Genomic DNA, 27,553 nt, shown 5'->3' with positions numbered 1-27,553 from the left:
AAGGCACCCATGGGGGTGCTTTTAAGCTGCTGGCAGTGGTCTTTTTCACATCAGGCTGGTTCTTACACAGATGCTTGTTTTATAATTTTTTATTAAGCTACACATTCATATCTTATGCACTTTCACACTCGTGTGTTATATTTTACAAAGGCACAGGGGTTCAAAAAACCCAGCTCGGTGAAACTTGAATTGGACAATAAGGATACTTATGAAGACCCGCAGGAGAAATTATTCTCAGGACCTGGAATAATTGGCCATCTTCTAATCTGCTAACCTTTGTTAATTCACTGTTAGTGTTTTTGTTTACATCTCTGCTGTTAGAATACTCAGAGCCAAACTTGTGTTTTACGCAAGTGTACTTGACCACATAGCCAGCGTCCTGACCTCACTCATACCCTCGTCCCGCTTTCATTTCTTTTATTTTCCCCTATTCTTTTATTTCTTCATTTAAATACAGAATTGCTATGTATTTTTAAAGCTACCTTAAATAAGAGAGACTGTAAATACATACGTTTGATTTAAGTTAATGTTGTTAGTCCCTAAGTACCTTCAAACATTGAGAAAGAAAAGGAATACCACACATGTCTTTTGGTGCTTGGGGAATTTTCACTGAACTTGATAACTTGCTACAGATAATCTAGCAAGGCACAGCCTTCCATATAATGTCAAATTGGCTATGTTTGTTACTGTTTTCCTTACTGAGCGTCAACCTGCTTATACTTTCTTCTATTAACAGGGAACTACTGTGTGCACGGCCAGCTGCCTTCAGCTTCATAAGCGAGCAGAGAGGATTGCAGCAGTTCTTGGTGACAAGGGACATCTAAATGCAGGAGACAACGTTGTGTTACTCTATCCACCTGGTAAGTGCTGGATTGGTAGACTAAACAAGCTCCATTGCTAGACTATAGACTCTAAGAGGACAGGAGCTCAGCACTGTTGTACATGACCACGTGGGCTGTGGGCACAGGCTCATGCCATGGGAACAGGCCTCTCCTCTCAGAGTTGTGCAGTGTGAGGGCTCTGCCAGAACCGAGTCTGTTGTATTTACTCTTGTATTTCCACTGTCTAGCTCAGTGCCTGGCACTACGGTAAATATTGAATGAGTGAATGACAACTTCTTGACTTTTGGAAACACTCAAAAGAGACACTTATTTCTAGGAGTGCTCAGGAACGGGACTGTTTCACCCAGTTTTCAAAAGCATGTTGTGTGTGAACTCTGACTTCACATTCTCCACATCGTAATTGGTGCTTACTGTCCCTCAATTACTACTGCGTTCATCTTCCACGCTGTAATTCAGCAACCTTTTTACATCAAGAGGGACTCAGGGACTTCTCTGGTGGTGCAGTGGATGGGAATCCGCCTGCCAGTGCAGGGGACACGGGTTCAATCCCTGGTCCGGGAAGATCCCACATGCCATGGAGCAACTAAGCCCGTGCACCACAACTACTGAGCCCGAGTGCCACAACTACTGAAGCCCACATGCCTAGAACCTGTGCACCACTACAAAGAGTAGCCCCTGCTTGCCACAACTAGAGAAAGCCCACGTGCAGCAACGAAGACCCAGTGCAGCCAAAAATAAAATTAAAGAAAAAGAAAAGAGGGACTCAGAATTACTTGATGAGTTTGGTGTAAATATTCAAAACTTCAGGTGAAATATTTCAGTTGTCCCTTTCTTTAGTCTTCTGCCACCTAACTCATACATCCAGCCTTCTGTGGTCTTTTATCCCTTTTACCTCATTTTACTGTGATTCTCACTTTGCTCTTTTATTTACATTGATAGTAAGATTTCTTAGAAGGTCATCTGGTAAAGGAATTCCTCCAGCCTTGTTCCTGGGAGATTGTCTTCCATCTACCAATTAATCATGGTGATGGACCACAGCATTTCCCAAGGAGGCCACCATTCGAGTCCTGATATTGCAGAGGCTTCGTATCAAGTGATGCTTGCCTCCCTAAAACCTGCACCCACTGGGGGAGTGACATCTCAGGGGTCCAATTGCTGTTCACATAGCGGCCTTCTAAAGAGTAAAAGAAAGCTCAGGTGTTCCTCATCTCTCCTTTTCCCATTCTTTTATTTTCCAAGTGGAGCAGCCCTAATTTTTGCAGTTATTTCTCGTAAGTAATATCAAGTAATGATGTCAAAATACCTTCGTCAGGTATCTTTCAGGAGTTTGCTTCTGACCTCCTTTCTCATTATTTATTCTCTCTCTATATTTTGTAAGTTGTTTTATATGCGTCTTTCTTTACCTTCAGTTTCTTCTAAATTTAAAAAATTTCTTCTGATAATGTCTCTGTTAAATTACAATCTAATGAACCCATCTGGCACATGATTTAATAAACTGGTTTGGGAATAAATAAATTGGTTTTGGAAGCTCTGGCTTTTGCTTTCTCGGTGACAAACCAGGCAGCTAAGTGGCTATGTCTTGCAGGCATCGAGTTAATCGCTGCGTTCTATGGCTGCCTGTATGCCGGGTGCATACCTGTGACCGTCCGACCTCCTCATGCTCAGAACCTCACAGCCACATTGCCCACCGTCCGCATGATTGTTGATGTAAGTACCGGGTATAGCTTGCCTCATCCTCATCTCATAAAACGCAGAGTCAGACGACTAAGGGTCCTTACTCATTTTCCAGTCTAATTGAGTCAGGAAGTCAAATCTGTCTCCTGCAAACTACCTCCTTTTCCTTGATCTGATCAAAGTGACCATCATTTTCCAGTGAAGGAATGTGGGAAAGCAGTTTTTGGTGAGATACCCAAGGAGGTATCTCAGGATTGTGTTTTTATCATGAACATTAAGGAAGTGAAGCTGTCATTAGTATTTCTCCATGAAACTTATTTTTTTCCTTCTTCTTAAAAAAGTCCTAATATTTTTTCTGCACAGTAACCAAGGTAATTTTAAATGCCAAACTGAATTCTCCCCATGTCAGGTCACTTTTTGGGGGGTTGTTCTTATAAATTCGCTTGGTATAGTATTAAAGTATACTGTAGTAGGAAAGTAAGATAAATCTTATTCTAATCATATCCTAATGCACTTTAAAGCAAAGAGTTACAGAGTTCCAATTTATGTAACATTTGTTTCTCTAAGAACTGCTGCTCCATCCCCAACTGGAGCCTGCAGTATAAAGCCGCATTCACCACAGATGATTTTACTACAAAGTTCAGTTTGGCAAAATGCCCTGGTTATATTCTGCAAAGTAGGCCGGAGCAGCAGGGAGGGGAGTTTCCTTCCACTGATGCAGTTTGCAGGGTGAGGGGAGTGGGGTGAGGAAAGTGGGTCCCCATGCGTTTCCACATGCGGGTGTGTGGGAGAGCTTGTTCCTCTGAGTGCAGAGTCCCTCAAGTTCAGGGTATGTTCTAGGTCCGGTGTGTTTCACCATATTCCCTGGACTGTTGCAAACACTACCTCCTTCAGAGATGATCCTCCAACACCTCTCATTCCCTGAGTACTACGAAGTCCATGTTTTTATTTTATTATGGTCTTCATGAAATCAAGAGATCTGGGGATCCATACTGAGGTTATAACCATGGAATATCTAAGAATCACTGCTGTAAACAGTAACTTGTGTTATGAACAAGTCCATCATTCTAATTCAGTGTTACGCATTTTTCAGGACAAACGTAAGGGGAACACTGACCTCCACTGTCCTGTGTGTATTCTTTGAAAAGCTGGTACTGCCCTGTCCCAGTAGGATGTGCGAGTTGCTTTTAGCAGCAGCCAGAGCCTATGGTGCTACACGGGGCTAAGCCTTGTGGTGCTTATTTTTGTCCATTTGTTTCTAGGTCAGCAAAGCAGCCTGCATCCTCACCACACAGACCCTAATGAGGTTACTGAGGTCCCGAGAGGCAGCAGCAGCTGTGGATGTGAAAACCTGGCCAACTATCATTGACACAGGTGAAAGGGAGATTTCTCCAGAGGCACTGAGGGGGCAAGAACATTCACTCCCCGAGATTTCCTAGATTCTCATGCCAAAGGTGTTTACACAGCTCTTCTGTTGCAGCCCGTTCCACCTGCTAAGACAGAGGCAAAACTTAATATCCATTCAGCTTGAGTTACCAAAGGACTGGATACTGCAACGTCCAGATCCAAAGAAGCAGATCACAGTGTGCCACAGCTCTGGAAACAAAACGTGGCTTGCTGTTACTCTTGGCATCGTCAAACAGTGGTTAGGTGTTTATGCCAGATGTGACCATAGACATGTAGGGCTAAAAGTATGGGGAAGATCTGACCCTCGACTTCCAGGTGTGATAGAGTTGGAACAGCATTGCACTAGGAGTCAGAAGACCTGGTTCTGGTTCAAGCTTCAGTCCTGATTTTCTGTATAACCTTGTCTGAGATTACCCTTTCCTAAAATACTACCTACCCTGGCCTGACTCACATATTTATTGAGAATATCAAATGCAACATAATATGAAAATACTTTGAAAACCATAAAGTGTATGAATTTTAGATAGTGTTCATACTAAAGAAGGGGGTAAGACATTGGGATAGCTGGAGATGGTGGTGGAGGGGAGAGTGTGGGTTTTGGAGCTGGGCAGACAGGTGTAAATCCTCATCCTCTGCTACTCGTAACTACTTCATGGGGTCATAAAGATTAAATGACATCATGTAAAGCACCAGCATACAATCATAGTAATAACAACATCTAACTTTTCATTGAGCCCTTACCGTGTGGCAGTCATCTAACACGTATTACCTAATTTCCTCCTTCTACCAACCCTATTAGATAGGTGCCAGTTTTAGCCTCATTTTACAGATAAGAAGACTGAGGCACAGGGAGGTTAAGTAAGTAGCAGAACTGAAATTCAAACCCAGTTAGTTTGGCTCCCCTCCCAGCCCCTTAACCATTAATTTCCTCCCTGCCAGTTTTCAGTAAGTATCACGTAGTGTCCACTTCAGGGACATTTATGTGGATTTAAATGCAGGGATGGGGCATCCCTGGTGGCGCAGTGGTTGAGAGTCCACCTGCCGATGCAGGGGACACAGGTTCGTGCCCCGGTCCGGGAAGATCCCGCATGCCGCCGAGCGGCTAGGCCCGTGAGCCATGACTGCTGAGCCTGCGCGTCTGGAGCCTGGGCTCCGCAACGGGAGAGGCCACAACAGTGAGAGGCCCACGTACCGCAAAAATATAAATATAAATAAATAAATAAATGAATGAATGAATGCATGCATGCATGCATGCATGCATGCAGGAATGACATCTATTTATGGTTATTGTGTCCCGATGCTGAGCTATATTTTTTTACATTTGTTACTTAAGGATATAGACCAAGTCATTTATAATATGTAACACAAGTGGATTGTGTTGCTGTTAATGATGTAGATAGATCGATCTACTGTGGTTACTGGACTCAGTCACGTTTCAGGAAGACCTGGAATGTGGTCTGTGATACAGACAACAGAAAGGTTTCTTTAGGTACTTGAGTGGCCCTTCCCTACACAGAGGTGGGTTGAAGGTGATAGAGAAAGTCTTTGGTTTGACCAGAGATGAGTGCCCAATGATACAGAGATTGAAAAGTCAAGAGTCAGAATCGTTTCTTGATCTGGAAAGCCAAAGGAGCCACTGAGGAGGCATGGCTGGGGCCAGAGACATCCTTGATATCTTTGGATATGACATACTTATAAAGCAAATTTGAAGGGAAGGGAGAGGTTATCATAAAAGAGCAAAGGAAAATAATTCCCAATTCTAGATTATCATTCTTAAAATCAGTCATGTTACCTTGGAGAGAAACTGTCCGACTTTTAAAGCAGTCCATGATTACTGTGACATGTACTAAACTGTAAATAATGAACTTTTGGGCTTCCCTGGTGGCGCAGTGGTTGAGAGTCCGCCTGCCGATGCAGGGGACACGGGTTCGTGCCCCGGTCTGGGAAGATCCCACATGCCGCAGAGCGGCTAGGCCCGTGAGCCATGGCTGCTGAGCCTGCGCATCCGGAGCCTGTGCTCTGCAAGGGGAGAGGCCACAACAGTGAGAGGCCCGCCTACCGCAAAAAAAAAAAAAAAAAAAAAAAAAAAAAAAAAGAACTTTAACTTGAAACCAGCATAACAACAAGTAAAGCTTCTTGAGTTCTCTTAAAGTGCTTTATATAAATTAACTTCCTAACAGTTCTGGGAGGGCAGGTATTATTACCACTTTAGAGATAAGGAAACAGACACAAAGAGGTTAAATAACATCAAGATGACATCACTGAGAAATGGCAGAGCTGGGATTTGAACATGGGCAGTCTGCTTCTTTAGCCTGTGTTTTCAGCTAGTATGTTATATTACCCCTCACTAATCGTCTAGGAAATACATCTGCCTGATGTAGTTTCCTTGTTTATATTGTCTATTGGTGCCCTCAACCCGAGCCCTCCTCCAGGAGTGACATATGTGAGCCGGTTGGTTAAATACGAGAAGCCTCAGCTTTAGCAAATCCCAGAAGCTAAGTGTGGCCATAGCAAAGCCACAGAAGACCAGTTGAAGAGCAATGATTTTCGAGTTCCAACGTGTCTGATTTTTTTTTAATGTTATTGAAGTGTAGTTGATTTACAGTGTTGTGTTTAATCTCTGCTGTACAGCACAGTGACTCAGTTATACATATATATATATATTCTTTTTCACATTCTTTTCCATTATGGTTTATCAGAGGATATTGAATATAGTTCCCTGTGCTATACAGTAGGATCTTGTTGTCGACGTGTCTGATTGACCTCGGGTTTTTTCTTTTCCTTGCAGATGATTTACCCAGGAAAAGGTTACCTCAGCTGTACAAACCACCCACTCCTGAGATGCTGGCGTACCTTGATTTTAGTGTCTCCACAACTGGCATGCTTACGGGAGTGAAGGTAGTTGGGATATATTTACTCTCTCACTGAATGCTGGTAAAGTGCCAGGTCTGCAAAAAATAGAGATGACCACTGCCCCAGGGCCTTCAGATGGAGAGGCCAGCTGGTTGTATCAGAGACCAGTAGGCAGAGGATCAAGGGCCACTGCTATATTTAAATAAAAGCATTGGCTCTTCCGGAATAAGTTATCCCAAGGAATTTGTGTTATGAAGTGTTCTGAACCTAGCATAGAAGCTAACATAACACGAGTTAGTTCAAGCCAGTATGAAGTCATAGATTCGTATTTCATAAAACTCAATATTGAGAAATTAACAGATAGACTTACCCTTCAGTTAGACTTAGATTAGGCTTTTTGAAGAATGAAAAATATCCATCATTTTGAGGAGTTGGAGGGAATGGAAGCTTCTCAAAACTCTCATTAGAGCTGCTTTTCTGCCTGTGGGATGCCAGTTCCATCCTGTTCCATGTTCCTTACCTTCCAGATGTCCCACTCTGCGGTCAATGCTCTCTGTAGAGCCATCAAGCTCCAGTGTGAGTTGTATTCCTCTCGGCAGATCGCCATCTGCCTTGACCCTTACTGTGGACTTGGCTTTGCACTCTGGTGTCTCTGCAGGTAGGCATGGAAAAGCAAAGAAACAGAATGCATGGGAATATCTTTGGGTCTGTGACCATCTCATCCTTCCATTTGCTTCCTTAATTTGGTAAAGTTTCCATAAAATGCTGATGTTTTCCAGAATTTGTGCATCTAACGTATCTTCGATGTTTGTCTGGTTTTGTTTGTATTCCCTCTTCCTATTAGTTTTATGCCTCAGACAAAAGGGCAGTGATCTTACTACCTCTTCTGTGCTCCATCCTGTCATCCTCATTTTAGAAGCAGAGCCAAGTAGAAGGATGACACTTGGGTGAAATGTCGTACTGTGTCAGCCAGAATGCACCCCCTAGGCTTGGCAGGAAGGAATGTAATGAGATGGGTGACAGCATATGGCTGGAAAGTAGCACATTGGCCACATTGTTCCTTGTGGGATAGCAGATCCCAACTCCTTCTACTCTCCTCCCAGAGGACCTCATCTCAGCCTGCATTGTTGCCTCCTTGATAGGCATCTTCATGAATGCTTCACAGATGGCCTCAACTCAACATCTTCCTTCTGTGTCCCCATTCTTAGGATGGGGTCGTCCACCCAGGGGCCCATGCTAGGAACTTGGGCTTTATCTTCGACTCTGTATCTTTATGTCACACTTCCAATTAAATGTCAGATACTTTGGCTCCATTATTCTTAAACCTATCTCTACATAAGAATCACCTAGGGGTCTATGAAAAAACAAAATTAATGGGGCTTCCCTAGACATACTAACCTAGATCTCCAGAGGTGGAGACCACAATTCCAGTATTTTTTTTTTAATACAGGATTCCTGGGCTTCTAGTTATTCTGGTCTATATTCAAGGTTTAGGAAGTTGAGGATTCATGGCTGGAGATTGTACATATGATATAGGACTCTGACATTCCTTTCCTTTTTATCCTGGGTGCACTGTCAGGGTTCAAGCCCTCATCCTCTCTCACCTGGATTATTGCAGCCTCTCCTGTCTCTCAGCCTTCAGTGACTCGTGTCTCCAATACCCGCTCCGTGTAACTAGCTTTACCCCAACTTCAAGCTATAGTGACAGCCTGCTGGGTAAATTCTAAACTCCTTCATATAATAACAGATCAATGATTTCACAGTTTGGCCCTGACCCTTCTGGCTTCACTTCTCCCCACTCCCCAGGCATTCTATGCTTTAGTATTTCACTCTGGAATCCTCTTTCTGACAACCTTACACACACCATGTAATTTTATATCGCCGTGCCTTTGCATATGCTCTTCCTCTGCCTGGAATGCCCTCACCAGCTTCCCCATTTTTCCAGCCACTGTCAAATTCCTACTCATTCTTCAAGCCCGAGCTCAACTGTCGCCGACTCAGTGAAACACCTGCCGCCCCTTGCGTTCCCAGTTTGAATGACTTGCTCGTCATTCTGTGATCTTGATGGCCTTTATTCACATCTCAGTTACCACCTTCCACAGTCTGCTTTATGCTGTAGTTATTGTATCTTGTGAGTTGCATAGGAACAAGGCTGATTCTTAGACCTTTATATCTAATATGACCCAACCCTGTCCTTCATGCTCAGTAAATATTTGCTGAATTGATGGTGTTCTAAGATGAATTGATAATGTCAGCTCTTGCTTTTTATCATTGCAGTGTCTATTCAGGTCACCAGTCCATCTTAATTCCTCCTATGGAGTTGGAAAACAACCTTTTCCTCTGGCTCTCCACAGTCAACCAGTACAAAATAAGAGACACTTTCTGCTCCTATTCAGTAATGGAGCTCTGCACCAAGGGGCTTGGAAACCAAGTGGAGGTGCTGAAGGTAAGAAGCAGCTGTAACCAGGAGACAGTCCTGAGAGAAATGGGCCAGGCGTGATGATACCCCACCTTGGGCTGGCCAGGCATATCTGCCTGCTTTTTTTCTAGGCAAACAGGTGTTTGTAAACCTCAGGAAGTTTATCTCTTTCACTTTCTAATTTAATGCAGTCTTTCAGAGTTTAATCTGATTCTTACATTGTGGAGAAGAAGGTAAAACTGGTTAGGAGGCTGAATAGAAATGACTTTATGTGAAGATGAACCGAAACTGTGACCTCCAAGAGGATTTTTCCCAATAGAATTTGCAGCCTGAGAATCTCAGAGATTGGCGACTGCCCCAGAGATAAGGTCGCTCATTCATGAGTGTATCCAAAGATCATATGTCTAACTGGCATATGAGAGTCAAAAAACTGAATTTTCTTTAGTAGAGAAATGTGACCTTAAGAATGAAAAAAAGAGATAAGAGGTTAGATATCTATGTTGCTAGATTTGTTTTTCTCTCAGTCCCATCTCTGCATTTGAAATAGAGAGAAATCTAAGGTACAGAAATGAAGAGGGATTAAAACTATATTGCTGAAAACCTAAGATTTTTAGGTGAAAGAGGAAAGAAATAGAGAATGAGCAGATTGACCAGTGGGTAATGACTTTAGTGGAATTCCTTGGCATTTTCTGAAAAGGCATATCTTTTCTCTGGGTGTCTGAGGTGAGAACACATAGTTCCTTGGCTTTTCCTGACCAAAGAGATAGAGCAGTGGCCCTGCTTATTCAGCACTTCTGTGATCCTGCTGACCTCAGCTCCCGTGTGTGGTGTCTTACAGACCAGGGGAATCAACCTCTCCTGCATCCGGACGTGTGTGGTGGTGGCTGAGGAGCGGCCTCGCATTGCTCTCCAGCAGTCCTTCTCCAAGCTCTTCAAGGACATCGGTCTGTCCCCTCGGGCTGTCAGCACCACTTTTGGATCAAGAGTCAATGTAGCGATATGTTTGCAGGTGACTATCATGAAATCTTGCTTGTGTGGGGGGCTCAGAGCACAGGCTACCACTTAGTTGCTGTAGGCCTCTGGGCTTTTTATTTGGACTTCACTGTACCTTATTTTGCCCATCTGTAGAATGAACATGGTAGCATCGTCCTTCACAGGGTCGTTCTGTAGAACCACTGAGTTTCTAGGTGCCAAGCACTTGGAGCCGTGCCGGGCAATTGAGCTCTAATGTAAATGTTTACTCTAAGTAGTGGTTTTATGGTCCAAGACGATGAGTCAAGAAGATTTCTGAGTCCTATTTGAATTTTATTTATATGTTACCCTTTGTTTTCTGTCTCCTCCATCTTTTACGCCTTTTTTTTTTTTTTTTTTTTTGCAAAAGAAGTACAAATAAGCCTGCATTCTTTTCTCCAGCCAGATGGCAATTTTGCCATGTTATCTTGGTGGGTAAATAACAGAAAAGAGGCTGAAATAACAGAAAAAAACTGAGTCTGATTTTATGTAGCTTGGAAACTCGTAAGGCAAATACAGACATGGACAAGAGTGAGAGTCAAAGAAGGTGGCGTAAATGGGTGGATACTTTCAGGTCCTCTGTGTCGGATGACTTTGGAGCAGCATCATGACGCTTTAACTTTGGAGCCCGTTGTGGGCCCCTTGCTGCCAGCTTGGGCCAGTGCTGGTTTTGAGAGTCCCATGGATGCTGGTCTGTCTCATCCCTGCCTTGAGTCCAGGGGTGAGGACCCTCCTCAGCCTGGTAACCTTTCAGTGCTGCTTCGGCCCCCAGCCTACTCTACTTTCCTGGGGGAGGAAAGGAAAGAAAGGTGGGGAGGAAAGGAAAGAAAGGTGAGAAGAAAGCTGGGCCAGGAGTCTCTTTCGTTGTCGCCCTGCCTCATCTGGTTGAAGACAGGGTGAGCGTTCAAAATAGAGTTTGGATTTTTCATGTATGTGACTAAATTATCTATTTCTTGATTTGAACATGTAAAATATGGAAATACCATTCAGTTAATTTTAAATAAACAATACATTTATTTTTCTTTAGGGAACCTCAGGGCCTGATCCCACTACTGTGTATGTAGATCTGAAATCATTAAGACATGACAGGTACAGTAGATTGGTTATGCTTACTTTCTGTTAGCGTTCCTAAGCGTGAAAAGTTCTGAGCCTCGAGAAAGTCAGCTCTCCCCACTCCTTCCTTTTGTTGGTGTGTGCCGGGGGGATGGGAGAAGGGAAGAAATTCATTTTCATTATTAATACCTAATAAGGTTTACATTTATAAGAAGAAAGCTTTAATTCTCACAGTTGCTGCACTGTTCTTTAATATTAAAATGTAACACTGGTATTTTGTAACATTTGACATAAATTACACTAAAATGGATAGACTCTTTGCTCTGGAAGTTTAAAAATAACTGAGACAGAGAGAATAAATGAGGCAGAGGAGGGTTTTTGAAGCAACACTTTATCTGAGCCCCAGGAGTAAAAGCCTTCCTCCTCATCAGCTCACAGGTGGATTGTAGCTATGCCCCAAGGGGAGTTCCTGGCAGAGGGCTCTGGGACCTTTTCCTGAGTCCCACTGACTTGGGCTGTGTTCACGGTGTGGCCCGTGGCAGTGACCCAGGCTGCACAGGTAGAGGGTTTCTAGTGCTGTGATTTTCAGCCTGGGGTGAGTTTGTCCTCCAAAGGACATTTGACGGTGTCTGGAGACATATGTATTGTCACAACAAGGGGATGCTACTGACACCTAGTGGGTAGAGGCCTGGGATGTTGCTAAACATCCTACAGTGCACAGGATATAGTGCCTCACAAAGAATTATAACAAAATATCTGACTCAAAACGTCAGTAATGCTGAGTTTGAGAAACTCTGCTCTGATGTGAGGAGAGACAGATTAGAGGTTTGGGGAGGCAGTGTATATAGCTGTGGTAGATGCGGTGCAGTCATTTTTTTTTTTTTTAAGGCTCTTATGTTGAAAATACTGTTTTTCTGCAGGGTTCGTCTTGTGGAACGGGGTGCCCCGCAGAGTTTGCTCCTCTCAGAGTCTGGAAAGGTAATTTGTTCTGTTAACCATTGGGAAGGTGGTCTGTGTATAGAAGTAGTTAGTTTTTGTTTTTTGTGGGGTGTTTTTTTGTGTTTTTTTTTGTTTTTGGCTGTGTTGGGTTTTCGTTGCTACACGCGGGCTTTCTCTAGTTGTGGTGAGCGGGGGGCTACTCTTCATTCCATTGTGTGGGCTTCAGTAGTTGTGGCATGGGCTCTAGAGTGCAGGCTCAGTAGTTGTGGCACACGGGCTTAGTTGCCCTGAGGCATGGCATATGGGATCTTCCTGGACCAGGGCTCAAACCCATGTCCCCTGCATCGGCAGGCGGATTCTTAACCACTGCGTCACCAGGGAAGTCCCCCCGGTTTATTTTTGAGGTTGAATCTTGTTATACCTCTGTCTCCACTGAGCACGATCCCATGAGCGCCGTCTCAGCTCCTGCCTTTGTACACTCCCTCACCTCACTGGAGATGGGGGCGGGGAACTGCATTTCCTAGAGGTCATTAGATTTAATTGAACCCCGTCTTTGTGTTTTCTCTTTGATTCTTAGATTTTACCTGGAGTGAAAGTAGTTATTGTTAATCCAGAGACCAAAGGGCCTGTTGGAGACTCTCACCTGGGAGAGGTATGTATAATTTTCCCCTTTACTCTGAAAAGTCAGCAGTGAAAGACTTTAGGGTTCATATTTTAGAAGTCAGGAAACTGTGGATATAGCTTTTCCCTCATGGTGAATTTTCGAGAGTTTTCATCTTTCTCTGTAAGGCTCAAAACTGAAATGAACAGAGGGGAAATTGAGGCCAGGATGGAGTGAAGATTTAGGCACCCAAACTAGAACTAGTCCCAGGTTGGTCCACTGACATACCCTTAGCTGAAAAGGAAAATGGGCAAATCCCACCTGTTCCCACCTATTAAGGAGTGGAACTAAAAGGAGCCACAAATTTTAAATTTTTTAAATTTATACAAATTTTATATTTTATTCCAAAATGTATCCATTTTGTATTAGTATAAAAATATTTAAGACTAAATTTTTCTTCCCCCAAATCTCTGAGAGACACTGATATCTCATTTCATAGCTCACTGGGAGCAATGTTGTGGGTGCACGAGGCAGATGACCCGGGCTCTGCCAGTTACCAGCTTCTTGTGATTGGGCAAGTTACTTAACCTCTCTGGTCCTCAGTTTCCTCAACCATAAGTAATAATGGCAGCCACCTAGTAGAACTGTGTGACAGTTAAATGCATTAATACCTGTATCTGTCATATATCTGGAACAGTGCCTGTCACACAGTGAATACTAGTTTTGTTACCATTGTCGGCTATTGCTGTGTTTACATTGTAAATTCAAATAGCCTGTAGTATTTTCCTACGGTCTTTGTAACTTAGTTTCAGAGCACACAAATGATCCTTTGATGCATTTGTGAGACTCTGAAAGAGGCTGAGAAATGAGCCAGGGAGGGCTTCCCTGGTGGCTTAGTGGTTAAGAATTCACCTGCCAATGTAGGGGACATGGGTTCGAGCCCTGGTCCGGGAAGATCCCACATGCCGTGGAGCAACTACGCCCGTACGCCACAACTACTGAGCCTGCGCTCTAGAGCCCGTGAGCCACAACTGCTGAGCCCACGTGCCACAGCTACTGAAGCACGTGCACCTAGAGCCCATGCTCCTCAACAAGAAAAGCCACAGCAATGAGAAGCCCGTGCACCGCAACAAAGAGTAGCCCCTGCTCGCTGCAACTAGAGAAAGCCCGTGCACGGCAACGAAGACCCAACGCAGCCAAAGATAAATAAATAAATTTATTTATTTTTTTAAAAAAGAAAGAAAGAAAGAAATGAGCCAGGGAGGCAATGTAGCCTCAAGGTTAAGAGCACGGCCTCTGTGGCCACCCAGGCTTGGGTCTGGGTTTCCTAGTTTCTGCATCTTAGGCAAGTTACTTAACTGCTTTTTTTTTTCATCTGTAAAATGGGAATAACAGTAGTACAAACTGTATTGTCATGTCATATATGTCAGGATTGATGGAGGTAAGGCATATAATACTGTTCAGCACATGGTAAACACTTGATAACTGATAGCTGCCTTTATTGTTGCAGCTGTGTTGTTACTATAAAAATGAGGTTAAAAAACCAAAATAGGGACTTCCCTGGTGGTCCAGTGGGTAAGACTCCGTGCTCCCTATGCAGGGGGCCCGGGTTCGATTCCTGGTCAGGGATCCCACATGCTGTAACTAAGATCCCATCCCAACTAAGAGTCCGCATGCCGCAACTAAAACATCCCACAGCTAAGACCCGGTGCAGCCAAAATTAATTAATTAAGTAATTAATTAATTAAGCCAAAATCATTTGTCTCAGAGAACTGAACTGATTCTGGCGAAATGTGACCAGTGCTTTTTCTTGTTGTAGATTTGGGTGAACAGTCCCCATACAGCCAGTGGCTATTACACCATCTATGACAGTGAGACTCTTCAAGCTGACCATTTCAACACCCGCCTCAGCTTTGGGGATCCTGCTCAGACCCTCTGGGCTCGAACAGGATACCTGGGTTTTGTCCGCCGGACCGAGCTCACAGCAGCCACCGGAGGTATCTTCACCAGCTCCTCACCCCCGTCCTGCTGCACTTTGCAGCCCCTAGCATGGGCTGGCCTTCTGCAGCCTGCCTTTGGATGTGGAGTGTGTGTATTGAATTATTCCCTTCTCCGAATCTTGAACCCATACATGAATTTGTATTCATTTGAAGTAAGACTTTGCCCTCACAGAGGACCCAGGAAGTAAGCACTGGGGCCCCGTGTCAGCATCCCTGCACTGTGGGTTGGCTCGGCCAGGCAGTCATAGAGATGTTCCTGGTGATGGGTAGATGCCTCTGGCAGGACTCGGCCCTCAGCAAGCTCCTGGGACAGGTATCCCATCTTTAGCCCCTTGCTCCTAAGCAAGCCTTGAGAGCGGGATGCAGTGCAGAGGAGCCAGCCTGCCGAAGTTCTCTGTCCCTTCGGCGGCTCACGTTGGACAGGAGCCTGCTTGGCAGGGCTCTCGTGTAAGCAGCCCCCAGTCATCCTCTGTCCACTGGGCAGTCACAGTGAAGCCGTGACTTCAACCTTCCTGACGGCATGAATGGCCATTTTAAGTTACCCAGCACTGATTGCATCATACACACCCAGAGCTGACACAGATCACTCACTGGACTTGAACAGCTGGAACCGAGTCAAGTCATTTCTCCTTTGCCCCTTGCATCTGTTCCCCACTGACCAGCTCCAGAGTGTCTCCATATTTCATGGGGAAGTAGAATAACATGCTGGTGGTGAGGGAAGCATCCCTAGCCAGGTGCCTTGGTTTTGAAGCCTACCTCTGTCATTTGCTGTATGACCTTGAGCACTCACTCAACCTCTCAGTTTCCTACCTGGAAAATGGGAGTGATAATGTTTCCTGCCTTGTAGAAATGATGTGAGATTAAATGACATAATGCCTTCAGGTGCCTGGGACAGTGACTGGCACACAGAAAACACTCGATAGTCATTAGCTACTCTTTCTGTTGTTTTTGTTACTACGGTCTTCAGCTCTTGTGTGATGGGACTCTGCTGGCCTTCCTCATCCTTCTCTCTCCAACAGCTCCTAGCAGTTTGTTTTGCTAAATTTTTCAGAAATCTTCCTTTTCCTGAAAATACAACATTCTGTAGACCTAGCTAAATCATCTCTCTTCTTCTTTTCAGTATCTGTATAGACATAAACCATGTAGCCTTGTGTATGCAGTGTGTGCATAAAATCTTTAAAAAAAGATTTCTGCAATGTCCTGCTGGATTACAAGCCTATTAATAACCAGGACTAGTGTCTCTGTGGAGTCCTTGAAGATGTCTAGAAACAATGACATATGTTCACTTCTTTTCCATCTCAAATCCTCTCCCCTCCTCCCCTCCCCAGCCATCATCTGGCTAATTCCTATTTATCCTTAAAAGCTCAGCATGGCTTCAGCTTTTCCCTTTCTGAACCCTTGAGCTGAGCTCGGGGAGGGGGCCCCTAGTGCACACTCGGGTCGCTGGGCTGACCTCATCCCACCTGATGTCCATCCACAGGACATCTGTTGTGTGTGTGTTTCCCCCACTAGACAGTAAGTATCTTCAGAGCAGGAATCGTGTTATATCATCTTTGTCTCCCCAGCGCTAGGCACAATTCCTGGCACGTGGTAAAAATAATAATGACAATAGCTAATGTTCTCAGCACTTACAGTGTACCAGGCATCATATTAACTCCCTTATATGAATTTAGTCCTCACAGCAGCCATTTATTATTACCCCTGCCTCACAGAGGGGAAGCAGGACTCAGAGATTTAAGTTAACTGCTCCACGTTACAGAGCTGGTGAGTGGTGGCGCGAGGTGACGTGGCAGGTAGTCTGGACCCTGTGCTCTTAACTCCAACGGTGTAGTACACTCGGTGCGTCTGATGAACCAGGTTCCTTTCTCTCCCCGTCAGAGCGTCACGATGCCTTGTACGTGGTGGGAGCTCTGGACGAGACACTGGAGCTGCGAGGCCTGCGGTACCACCCCATCGACATCGAGACCTCGGTGTCTCGGATCCACAGGAGCATGGCCGAATGGTAAATCCCCTGCACAGCATAGGTTCCCCGTCAGCTGCGGTACCAGTTAAAGTTTCTCTGTAGTCAGCCGTCTGTAGCAGACCACCTACGGCTGTGGAACTCCAGGGGAGCCAGAAAATACACGGACTGATCCTTGTCTGGCAGTGTGCCATCTGCTTAGACAGGCTCCGTGGACTCGCGGTGGGGCTGGGTCCTTTTTAATGGTAGGCGCTTACCGTTGGAAGGGACCTAACTGATCATCCGCCTCTAGAAAGTCGGTAGAGGGTGGTGGGAAGAACCATGGCTTTCAGGTCAAAAGACCCAGCTGGAAGGCCCAGCGCTCCCGGCGCTCCCGGCGCTCCCAAGGAAAAAGGCTGCTTTCCTCATCTGAAAATGCCTCCTCTGCTCCTTCCTGACTATCAGGAGGATCAAGTGAGCATGTACTTTGTAAACCATCAAATGGTAAGCAGATGAGAAGGATTGTTATTATTATCTGGTCCAGTTTCCCTCTTAATGCGGGAATTCCCCCTACGTTATCCCTGACAAAGGATCATCCGACCTCACGTTGACTAAAAATTTCTTAAAATTAAAACTCTGGGCCTCCCTGGTGGCGCAGTGGTTGAGAGTCCGCCTGCCGATGCAGGGGATACGGGTTCGTGCCCCGGTCTGGGAGGATCCCATATGCCGCGGAGCGGCTGGGCCCGTGAGCCATGGCCGCTGGGCCTGCGCATCCGGAGCCTGTGCTCCGCAACGGGAGAGGCCACAACAGTGAGAGGCCCGCATACCGCAAAAAGAAAAAAAAAAAAAAAAAAAAAAAAAAAAAAAAATTAAAACTCTGTAGTTTTTACCTATTTGCTTTCATCGTGGATTCTTAACAGTACAGAATCCATCCAGTTTCTTTTTATACATGTTTTAAGTCAGTGTGTCCTTCTCAGGTTTTTTTTTTTTTTCATGCAAAGTAGCCACAGTTCTTTTAATGGTTTGTTCATGCTTTCCAGATGCTTCTTTGTCTTGCTTTTGTCAGAGTCTCGCCTCTGAACAGACCTGAACAATGCCCATGAGGTGTAAGAACAACACAGAGAAGTTGGGCTCCATGGTTACCCCCTAATTTTAACCATTTGACTTTTTTTTTTTTTTTTTTTTTTTTTTGCGGTACGCGGGCCTCTCACTGTTGTGGCCTCTCCCGTTGCGGAGCACAGGCTCCGGACGCGCAGGCTCAGCGGCCATGGCTCACACGCCCAGCCGCTCCGCAGCATGTGGGATCTTCCCGGACCGGGGCACGAACCCGTGTCCCTTGCATCGGCAGGCGGACTCTCAACCACTGCGCCACCAGGGAAGCCCAACCATTTGACTTTTGATGCTACCAGATATTGTGTACACTTTTCTTAAGGACTGAATCTGTTTTTTAAAGCAGTTCAACACTGCACAGCACAAGTCAGGACATACCTTCTAACCCAGCAACCCCACTGAATGTAAGGCAACTTTCTACCTTATAGCACAATAGGAGAGAGCGTGTATGGGGCACTGAGTTCAGATGAGGCCAGGCCAACTCACTTCCTGTTTGGTGTTATAATATAGATAATAATCTTAGTCAAAGCTCTTATGTTGCAAATATCAAGAATTCTCTTCAAAACAACTTAAGCAAAAGAGAGTTCATGGACAGAATACCTGGTTATATCAGAGGTTCCTAGAAATCTCTGACCAGCTCTGGACCTCAAGAAAGGTAGAAACAAGGAACGGGAAGGCCATCAGGAACCACCGTCTGTCTTCTCACTTTCTAGAGCCATGTGGGCATCCACTTCATTCTTTCTCTCCTCCCTGAAGAGCCATTCTCTGTACTTCTCTGCACACCTGCTACCCCAGAACGTTCCAGTCCATGTGTCCTCAGTTCAGGTGACCAGCTAACAACTTTCATTCCCACTTCCGAACTCCCAAGAGATTTTAAATGGCTCAGCTAATCAGCTGTGATCATAGGGGCAAGGTCATGTATTAAAGACGTGGCTGAGAGCCTTCTGATTGGATACAAGCGAAAAGGCAGTTCTCAGGGAAAATGGGGATAAGTCTTGGGCAGACGCTGTAAAAGATGACATGTTAACTGAATGTCGTTGAAATTTCAGTGCCGTGTTCACGTGGACCAACTTGCTCGTGGTGGTTGTGGAACTGTGTGGCTCTGAACAGGAGGCCCTAGATCTGGTTCCTTTAGTGACAAATGTGGTCCTGGAGGAGCATTACCTCATCGTGGGCGTCGTAGTTGTGGTGGACCCAGGCGTTATCCCCATCAACTCCAGAGGAGAGAAGCAGAGGATGCACCTCCGTGACAGCTTCCTCGCTGACCAGCTGGACCCCATCTATGTGGCATATAACATGTAACCAGCCTTGTGGGGATTGCAGGAGCCATCCTGCAAAACCACAGGACCAAAGACCCGTGACTAGGAGGAAGCTTTCATCTGGTGTGAAATAAGCTGAGATGGCTACATCATATCCTTCATCTCATCCTGTGGGATTCTACAATCACGTGACATACAGGAAAGGGGAATTCTGTGGTAGCAAATGAAAAAAATATTAACAGTCTATTAGTCATGAGCTTTGACGTAGTGTGAGCAGCACGTTACTAAAGCAATTACATCCATGTTGCAATTTTTCATCTGTTGTATATAGTTGTATTTTTATCTAATGCTGTTTTAGAATTTTGTAAGGGAGTTTAATGAATTCACATGAAGGGGGTAGTCTGAGTTACACAGTTCCCCGCTCTGTACTGTATTTTGCCATTTTACCATAGTTAGACATTCTGCGGGTTTTGTTAACACGGAACTACTTGGCTTACTTTCAGTTGACCCATAAGCAAATCAGATAACCCACTGAATATGAGAATTACTTTATATATATAAAATTCTTGATGGTAAAACATTTTGACCAGTGTTTTAAACATGTAAATAAGAATACACATAATTCAGCTAAAAATTGAAGAATTGGCTTGTATAGTTGTAACAACTAAAGTAGAAACATTTCTACTTTGAGAGAATCTCAGTATTCTCTGGATGCAGTGTAATTGAATAGGTGACTAAAAAGTGCAAATTGTTTGCAGGTTTTGCTGCACATTGTACTGTGTCTCTGTTGGCTGGTGTATTTTATAAACTGAAGCTGCCTATGTTTGTTTTTTAAGCTTGCATTCCCAGAATCAGCTTAAGCTTTTAAGAACTCAGCCTGTTTCTACAAACTGAATAATCTCAGTTGAAAAATCAAAATGTTGGAAAAGCTAAGATTCATTAGATCCCACCCAACTCTAAGGAACCAGAATAACTCACTCTGGCCCCCAGTGTTGAAACCGTCTTTCACGTTTAGAATGACTGCATAAGAATTTAGAATTTCCTCTTTTCCAGGCCCATTGTATACTGTGTCAGCAGTTATACATCTAGCTTTTCTTTTCTGAGAACTGAAGAGCATCCTCTGTTCTTCAGTTCACGAGGGCGGGGATTTTAAGAACAAGAGCAATAGGCTGGGAAGGCAGTGGGATCAATAGTCACGCGAAGGCATAAGGCCTCGTAACTGCATGTCTCAGAACTGACCGATTTGGGTTGGAAAATAGCCAGGCTTATGCTGAAATAGGGGAAGTCTGATGTATGCAAGAAACTCTTTTGAAATAACTGTGGTGCCCAGGCCAAGCGGACAGAGCCTGGGACTGAGTTTGGCCTCTGGCTCGGTTTCCTTTCTTTGGTCTGATACTTCACGTATTTGAATATAGTTGAATTTTATTATTTTTTTCTTACAGAAATATTTTTTAAAATTAAAAAAAAAACTCAAAGTGAACAGAGTTAACTTGTTAAATCAGAATGGTTCTCTTTGACCCACTCTGGTCTATTGTGTAAATATTTATTTAGACTATTTTAATAATACATATTATTTACCCCACTGTAACATCATGTAAACTAAATATGTTTTTAACAATTTTTTAGACTTGTAATTACCCTGAAAATAAGGTTTATAATGCAAAGACCAGACCCTTCGCCACAGCAGCACTCCTGGGGGGCTGCCCTTACAAAGTCTCTTGACTCAAAGCCACTTTATTGACTCCCTTTTACATAATCCTCTTTTCCTCCCAACTCGTTCTCCACAGAGGGAAGACCTCAAGACATTTTCCAGTTCCAGATCTCTTTTTCAACATTTTGGATGACGTTAACTTACACGTGATGGGAGAGGTTCTAGGATGTACAGGAAAAAAGCACTTGCATTGGGGTAAGAAATCCAGTGACTAGCAGAGAAAACAGCCTGCTTATTTGGAAAATAATTTTCTTAAGACAGTTTTTAATGATTCACTAATCAAAGCAAAGGACCCTGAGGATCTTCTACCTCCGTAATGCACAAGTTCTAAGAAAAAGATATAAGGCAGAGTCTATCCTATGGGTTGCTTTCATAATTCTTATTACACAAGTTAGGGTGTCTGCTAGAAATATACTGTGAGCCACATCTGTCATTTTAAAATTTCTAGTAACCACATTTTAAAAAGTAAAAAGAAACAGGTAAAATTGATTTTAATATATTATTTAGCACAATATATCAAAAATACTATCATTTCAACATGGGATCAATATAAAAAATTATTAATGAGATATTTTACTTTCTTTTTTTCATATTATATCTTTGAAATCCAGTGTGTATTAAGCACATCTCAATTCGGACTAGCCATATTTCAAGTTTTCAGTAGCCACACATGGCTGTTGGCTACCATACTGGACAGTGCAGATTATACTCATTCCTTCAAATAAAATATTCCATTAATCTCATGGTATGGCCAACTCCCAGTTATTTAGGGGCTGATTATCTAGTTTTGTAGTTCCTCAGGCCTCTGATTTATTGTTATTTTTTTTGGTTTCTGCCTTGTGGCTGCTTCATTTATCTTTTCCCTATCCCCCAAAGCCAGAATAAGCTGGTGGAGGAAAGAAAACTAAGATGCTAAGATGTGTCTTTGGGGAACTTCACCAGTAACTCTGGTAAAGTATCCTCTGGAAGGGGAAGAGAGTCAGTCATTAGTTTAGAGGTGTTTGTGGGATCATCTACAGATCTAATGCCTAGTCTGTTGCAGACTTGGTAAGAAAACTTTCTCTTGGTGACACAACGCTCTTAGTCTTTTCACATTAAGTAGAACCTTTGTGGTAGAACTGACTCTTAAGAGAGGCCCCAAAGGCTATTATTAATAGAAACAGCCTTGCCAAAACTTGGGAACACATTGTGTCTGGGTTTTTATGCCTGTGGGGAGTGTGTGGGGTGGGGGCGGGGGACTAAAGAATAGCAAGCCCTCATTTCAGATAAGAGAAACCTATTCATCTGAAAGTTTTTGAATCTCTTTCTGCCTCTCAGCAGAAGTAACGAGGTAGATCAGGAAGGGGCTGCCTCAGAACAAATGCCATCTCCTGCATCAGTGAGACCTTGGGAATGACCAGCATGCTAATGGGCATCAGTGAATCCACACTCTTTATTTCCTTTCTGCCTCATAAAGGGCCCCTGCTTCCCCAGTACCAGGTCCTCCTGAAGTTGTGCTGCCTCAGGCTGTTTAGGGACCATTGCCTGTCTATTGGTCATAGGAGTGTCTCCTTAACTTTAGTCCCTGGGCAATGCTTGCTTAATGCTTTTGTTGAATCAACAAAGGGCCCGAGGCCTTAGGCTTTTGTGTTAAGGTCTGTGCCCCAGGCATGGTGCTCAATATCTTGGCCAAATAAATTACTTTCCTTGAATATCCAGGAATCTTTAGACTGAAGCAATGAGGAGTTATCACCTCACCCTCAAACTCCAACATGATCTATGCCTTAGAGTTGTTTTTGTTGTCTGCTTTCGTGTAAAAATGAGTATTTGGAGCAAGCTGCAGTCCTCCAAATACACAATAGGCCTTTTCTTTATCATTCATTCAACATTTCTGGTTTAGGTATATGTAGATGGGCCATGTTATTTGTCCAGAGGAAGAGAGTGTAAAGATATAATTTTTTAGTCCTAAATGCTGTTTTGTTTATTTTTTGTCAAGATATTTACCAGTGTCAGATTCAAACTATAGTACTGTGTAATTATGTATAAAGTTTTTTTTTATTTATTTGAAATTAGACTAGATATACATTTTTAAATTTAACATCTGGCTGGACAGTGTTCTATTAACTCATTGAATGTGTTTCCTTTGTCTTGTGTTAATAAATATTGATGCCTGATTATGTTTAATGCTTCACACATTGGGAGAATTCATAAATTGGAATTAATAAATTTTAAATTTAACTTCAGTTGGTAAGACCCAAAGATACCTGGAGAGGTCTAAGGAAAATGAACACGGAGATCCGAAGTAATAGCAAATCAGTTCTATAAAAGGAGGCCAGATTGAGGAACAGTAGAGAGTCATTTTGAAAACTAATAAGCCTTTTGTCCAGACCAATTATAACTTAGTTTTCCTCCTACCCCTGTAGCATTTGGTAGTTTTAAACTATTGATCATACATGTTATTATTTTTTTTTAATCTGTAATTGGCCTGGGTTTCAGCTTTTCTAAGGTAATACCTCATTTGCTCTCCCATTTCCTGGTTTCAAGAAACTTGATGGGAGTTTTTATCAAATTGAGCATATTCTCAGACACTGAAACTGGTCCTTGAATTACAGTCCAAGCTATTCAGGCAGCTGAGAACTTTTTTTTAACTTAATACATATTTTTTTTTTTAAGGGGTCTCTCTGAGGCCTTCACCCATGAGGCCACAGGGGCATCTTCTTTTTATTTATTTATTTATTTATTTATTTTTGCTGTGTTGGGTCTTCGTTTCTGTGCGAGGGCTTTCTCTAGTTGTGGCAAGCGGGGGCCACTCTTCATTGCGGTGCACAGGCCTCTCACTGTCGCGGCCTCTCTTGTTGCGGAGCACAGGCTCCAGACGCGCAGGCTCAGTAGTTGTGGCTCACGGGCCTAGTTGCTCCGTGGCATGTGGGATCCTCCCAGACCAGGGCTCGAACCTGTGTCCCCTGCATTAGCAGGCAGATTCTCAACCACTGCGCCACCAGGGAAGCCCCAATACATATTTATTGAGTGCCTACCCACTAGGCACAAGTCACTGTGATGACAACTGAAGCTAGAGAGAGAGAAACTCAAGTCACTGCCCTCAAGAAGATACAGGAAAACAATACACTATATTAAGGGTTACGAGTAGAGGTGGACTGTGGGAGCAGGTAGGATAGGCACCCAATCCAATGATGAGGGAGGATAATGAGGAATTCGGGCTGGAGGAGGTAACATCTGAACTGAGTTTTGAAGGATGAGCTAGCCAAATAAAGGCAGCAAGTGGGGAGGCAGAGTTGCATATTCTGGAAACTGCAATTTATTATTAGGATATAGGGTTTAAAGGGAGAAAAGTAAAAGATAACTATCTGTGGAGGTCTGAGCCAAGGACAGATCACTAAGGGCTTTAATGTGTCAAGGTAAGAATTTTGGACTTTTATCCAGAAGGCCAAAGAGAGCCAGTGAGGTGTTTATAGCAAGGAAATAACATGCTCACATTTGCAACATAGAAGATTATTCTGGTAGTCATGTAGAAAATGGATTGGTGCAGGTAGGGAAAGAAAGGTAAAACCTGGGACAGGGAGATCAGTTGAGAGGCCTTTGCAGAAACTGCAGTGATAAAGCAAAGCACTTTAACCAACACAGTGACAGTATGGAGACCAGAGACAATGCATGTAAACTTGGGAGAGAGTAAGATCTCAATTGCTGAACATTCAGGATAAGGAAGGAGGAATCCAAAATAACTTGTAGATTTCTGACTTCAGGAGTTAGGTAGATGTGGAGTCATTTACCAAGATAGGGAAAAAAGAGGAGGAATAGATTTGGGAAAGAAGATGCTGTGTTCCATTTTGGTCACGTTCATTTGAGGTGCCGTGGAGGTCCAACAGGCTGCTAAATATTTAGGTCTCTGCCTCAGGAGAGCTCTGGCCCAGAAATACACATTTGGGAGACATTCTTTTAAAAGCGGTAGTTGAAGCCATGGAATGGATGATAGTGCCAAGAAAGATCATGTAGAGTGAGAAAAGTCCCAATGACGGAGCCGTAGGGAACACGAGCATTCAAAGCCTGAGGGAGGAAGAAGAATCCACAAAAGGGAGAAGGAATGACTGGATAGATAGCTTGGGCATAGAAATCGAAGGACTAGTTTTAAAGAGGAGGGAGTGCCCAGCAGTGCCGGAGGCTACAATGAAGCTGAGAAAACAGGGACTGGCTAGCGTGTCCCTGTGTGGTATCTGGCAACCAGGGAGTCACTGGTAACCTTGGTCAGAGCAGAAGCAGTGGCAGTTATGGGGGCAGGAGGCAGAAGACTGGTTCCGGAGAGGTGTGATGGGAAGTGTGACCGAACAGAGGCTACTCTTTTTAGAAGCTGTATCTACACATAGAAAGGAAAGAGATGGGATAGTAGTTAAACAAGGGATGTAGAATTGAGGGAGACTTTTTTTAAGACGGAAGAAATAAAATATTCTTGAGTAGAGGGAAAGTTTCCAAATAAAGCAATGAGGGATAATGGACAAAACAAGTTCACTGAGAAAGCAGGAGGGGTGGGGATCCAGAGAACAGGTGGAACGATTAGCCTTTGAGGGGAGGAAGCACATTTTTTCAAATAAAACTGGGAAGAGGCAAGATCCTGATAGTAGGAAGTTAGTAGAGGCCTACTGATGACCTCCTTAACTTCTCTGAACCTCCATTCTCAGTCTACAGAGATGAATATTCATTTCTGAGATAATCTCTAAAATAAATATGATAGAACTGACAAAAAATAACATGGAATCAGCAAATAATAGGAATTCCTAAGAAGCAGATGTAAGAGGGAAATTTACATGAAACTCATAGAAACAAAGACTAAAAATAGTTGTATTCAACTTAAAAAAAGAAAAAAAGGGCCCTCTACAAAAGTAGAAGGAAGGAAATAATGAAAAGAAAGGCAGAAATTAATAAATACAAAATAAAGGAAATGTAAAAGCTTCAACAAAACCAGAAGCTGATTTCTTAAAAATAACCTAATCTCTAGTAAAACTTGTGTATGCACATGCACACACACACACAAAAAAAAACTAGTAGGAAACACAAAGGAGAATATAACTACAGCTACAGTATTTTTTTAATCTTGAGGGATTATTATAATATTGCAGTAAATTTGAATTTTAAATGAAACATAATTTTCTAGAAACTATGCGATTTGAAAATTTCACTCAAGAAGTAGAAAAATCTTATTTTTACCAAACCCACAAGGAACAGGTAATCCTTTTTTCATATATAAAATAAAAAGCCACCCAATTCATCGTACAAAGTTAGTATAACCTTGATGCCAAAATCAGACTAAGGCAGTGTTTTAAAATTCTAAATAATCTCACTTGTGAAAAGATGCAAAATTATAAAATCTAGCTGTTTGGTTATCTGCTACGTAGTACACTGCCCCAACTTGGTGGCATAAAACAAAGTCATGCATATATACATTCTGTGCATCATGAATTAGGGCACGGTGGGAATGTCTTATATCTGTCCCCAAATGTCTGGCCTCAGCTATGAGAACTCTTATGTCTGGGGGGGATGATTTGAAAAGCTTGGGGCCAGAATCATCTAGACTTCTTTGCTCACATATCTGAAGCCCAGGCTGGGATAACTGGAAGACTGAACTCAACTGGGACTGTTGACCAAAGCACTTTAATGTAGCCTTTCCTCATAGCTTGGACTTCTTACAGCATGGCAACTGGGTTCTGAAAAGGAGCATCACAAGAGGATCATGTTAAGCTGTACACGTCTCATCCACTCTTGGAAGGCATGCATGTTCCTTCTGTTGCATTCTACTGCTCAGCCCAGATTCAAGAGAGATGGCTCTACATCTTGATGAGAGAGAAGCAGAGTCACATTGCAAAGGAGCATGTGGTTTGGCAGATACCTCTGTGTATATGTCTGGAGATAGTATATTGGAAAATTCAATCTTTCACACTAGCAAACCAAACCCAGTAGTGTATAAGAAATAATACATGAAAATCAAAGAGGGTCAAATCAAGGATGGTTCATTATTAGAGAAATCTGTTTATATAATACCTCTTATCAACAGCTTAAAAGAGAAAGCCATATGATTATCTCATCTCAATAGATTCAGGGGGAAAAAAAGGTAAACTTCAACATTGACTAATGGAAAAAATTCAAACAGCATGAAATAGAAGAAGACTTTCTAAAAATTTTTTATTGAAATATAGTGGATTTACAATGTTAGTTTCAGGTGTACAGCAAAGTGATTAAGTTACATATATATGTATATATTCTTTTCCATTATAGGTTATTATAAGATATTGAGTATAGTTCCCTGTGCTATACAGCTATACAGTAGGTCATTGTTGGTTATCAATTTTTTATATATAGTAGTGTGTATATTTTAATCCTAAACTCCTAATTTATCCCTACCTGCCCCTTCACCTTTGGTAACCATAAGTTTGTTATCTATGTCTGTGAGTCTGTTTTTGTTTTGTAAATAAGTTCATTTGTATTATATTTTTAGATTCCACATACACGCAATATTATATGATATTTTTCTTTCTCTCTCTGACTTACTTCACTCAGTATGATAATCTCTAGGCCCATTCATGTTGCTGCAAATGGAATTTTTTCATTTTTTTATGGCTGAGTAATATTCCATTATACATATGTATATATATGCCATATCTTCTTTATCCATTCATCTGTCGATGGAGATTTAGGTTGCTTCCATGTCTTGGCTATTGTAAATAGTGCTGCTATGGCGCATGTATCTTT

General features: G+C 43.0%; 1 protein-coding gene across 5 annotated transcripts in view; it reads left to right on the top strand.

The window, feature by feature from the left end:
• The window catches only part of DIP2B (disco interacting protein 2 homolog B), a 239,528-nt gene extending 216,856 nt beyond the window's left edge, over positions 1-22,672 (top strand). For all 5 annotated transcript variants that reach the window (XM_081249860.1, XM_081249858.1, XM_081249859.1 and 2 more), the window contains 13 exons: positions 737-860; positions 2,428-2,549; positions 3,779-3,890; positions 6,712-6,821; positions 7,304-7,434; positions 9,054-9,222; positions 10,034-10,204; positions 11,234-11,295; positions 12,180-12,237; positions 12,776-12,850; positions 14,619-14,796; positions 16,678-16,801; positions 18,898-22,672. In XM_081249860.1, the coding sequence (XP_081105986.1) occupies positions 737-860; positions 2,428-2,549; positions 3,779-3,890; positions 6,712-6,821; positions 7,304-7,434; positions 9,054-9,222; positions 10,034-10,204; positions 11,234-11,295; positions 12,180-12,237; positions 12,776-12,850; positions 14,619-14,796; positions 16,678-16,801; positions 18,898-19,150 (1,689 nt within the window). In that variant the 3' untranslated portion in view covers positions 19,151-22,672. The remainder of the gene's footprint in view (positions 1-736; positions 861-2,427; positions 2,550-3,778; positions 3,891-6,711; positions 6,822-7,303; positions 7,435-9,053; positions 9,223-10,033; positions 10,205-11,233; positions 11,296-12,179; positions 12,238-12,775; positions 12,851-14,618; positions 14,797-16,677; positions 16,802-18,897) is intronic.
• Positions 22,673-27,553: the final 4,881 nt, after the last annotated feature.

The sequence above is a fragment of the Mesoplodon bidens genome (assembly GCF_964165515.1).
Source record: "Mesoplodon bidens genome assembly, chromosome: 11".
In the NCBI taxonomy this organism is placed as follows: Eukaryota; Metazoa; Chordata; class Mammalia; order Artiodactyla; family Ziphiidae; genus Mesoplodon; species Mesoplodon bidens.
This window is presented reverse-complemented; position numbering and strand designations above follow the sequence as displayed.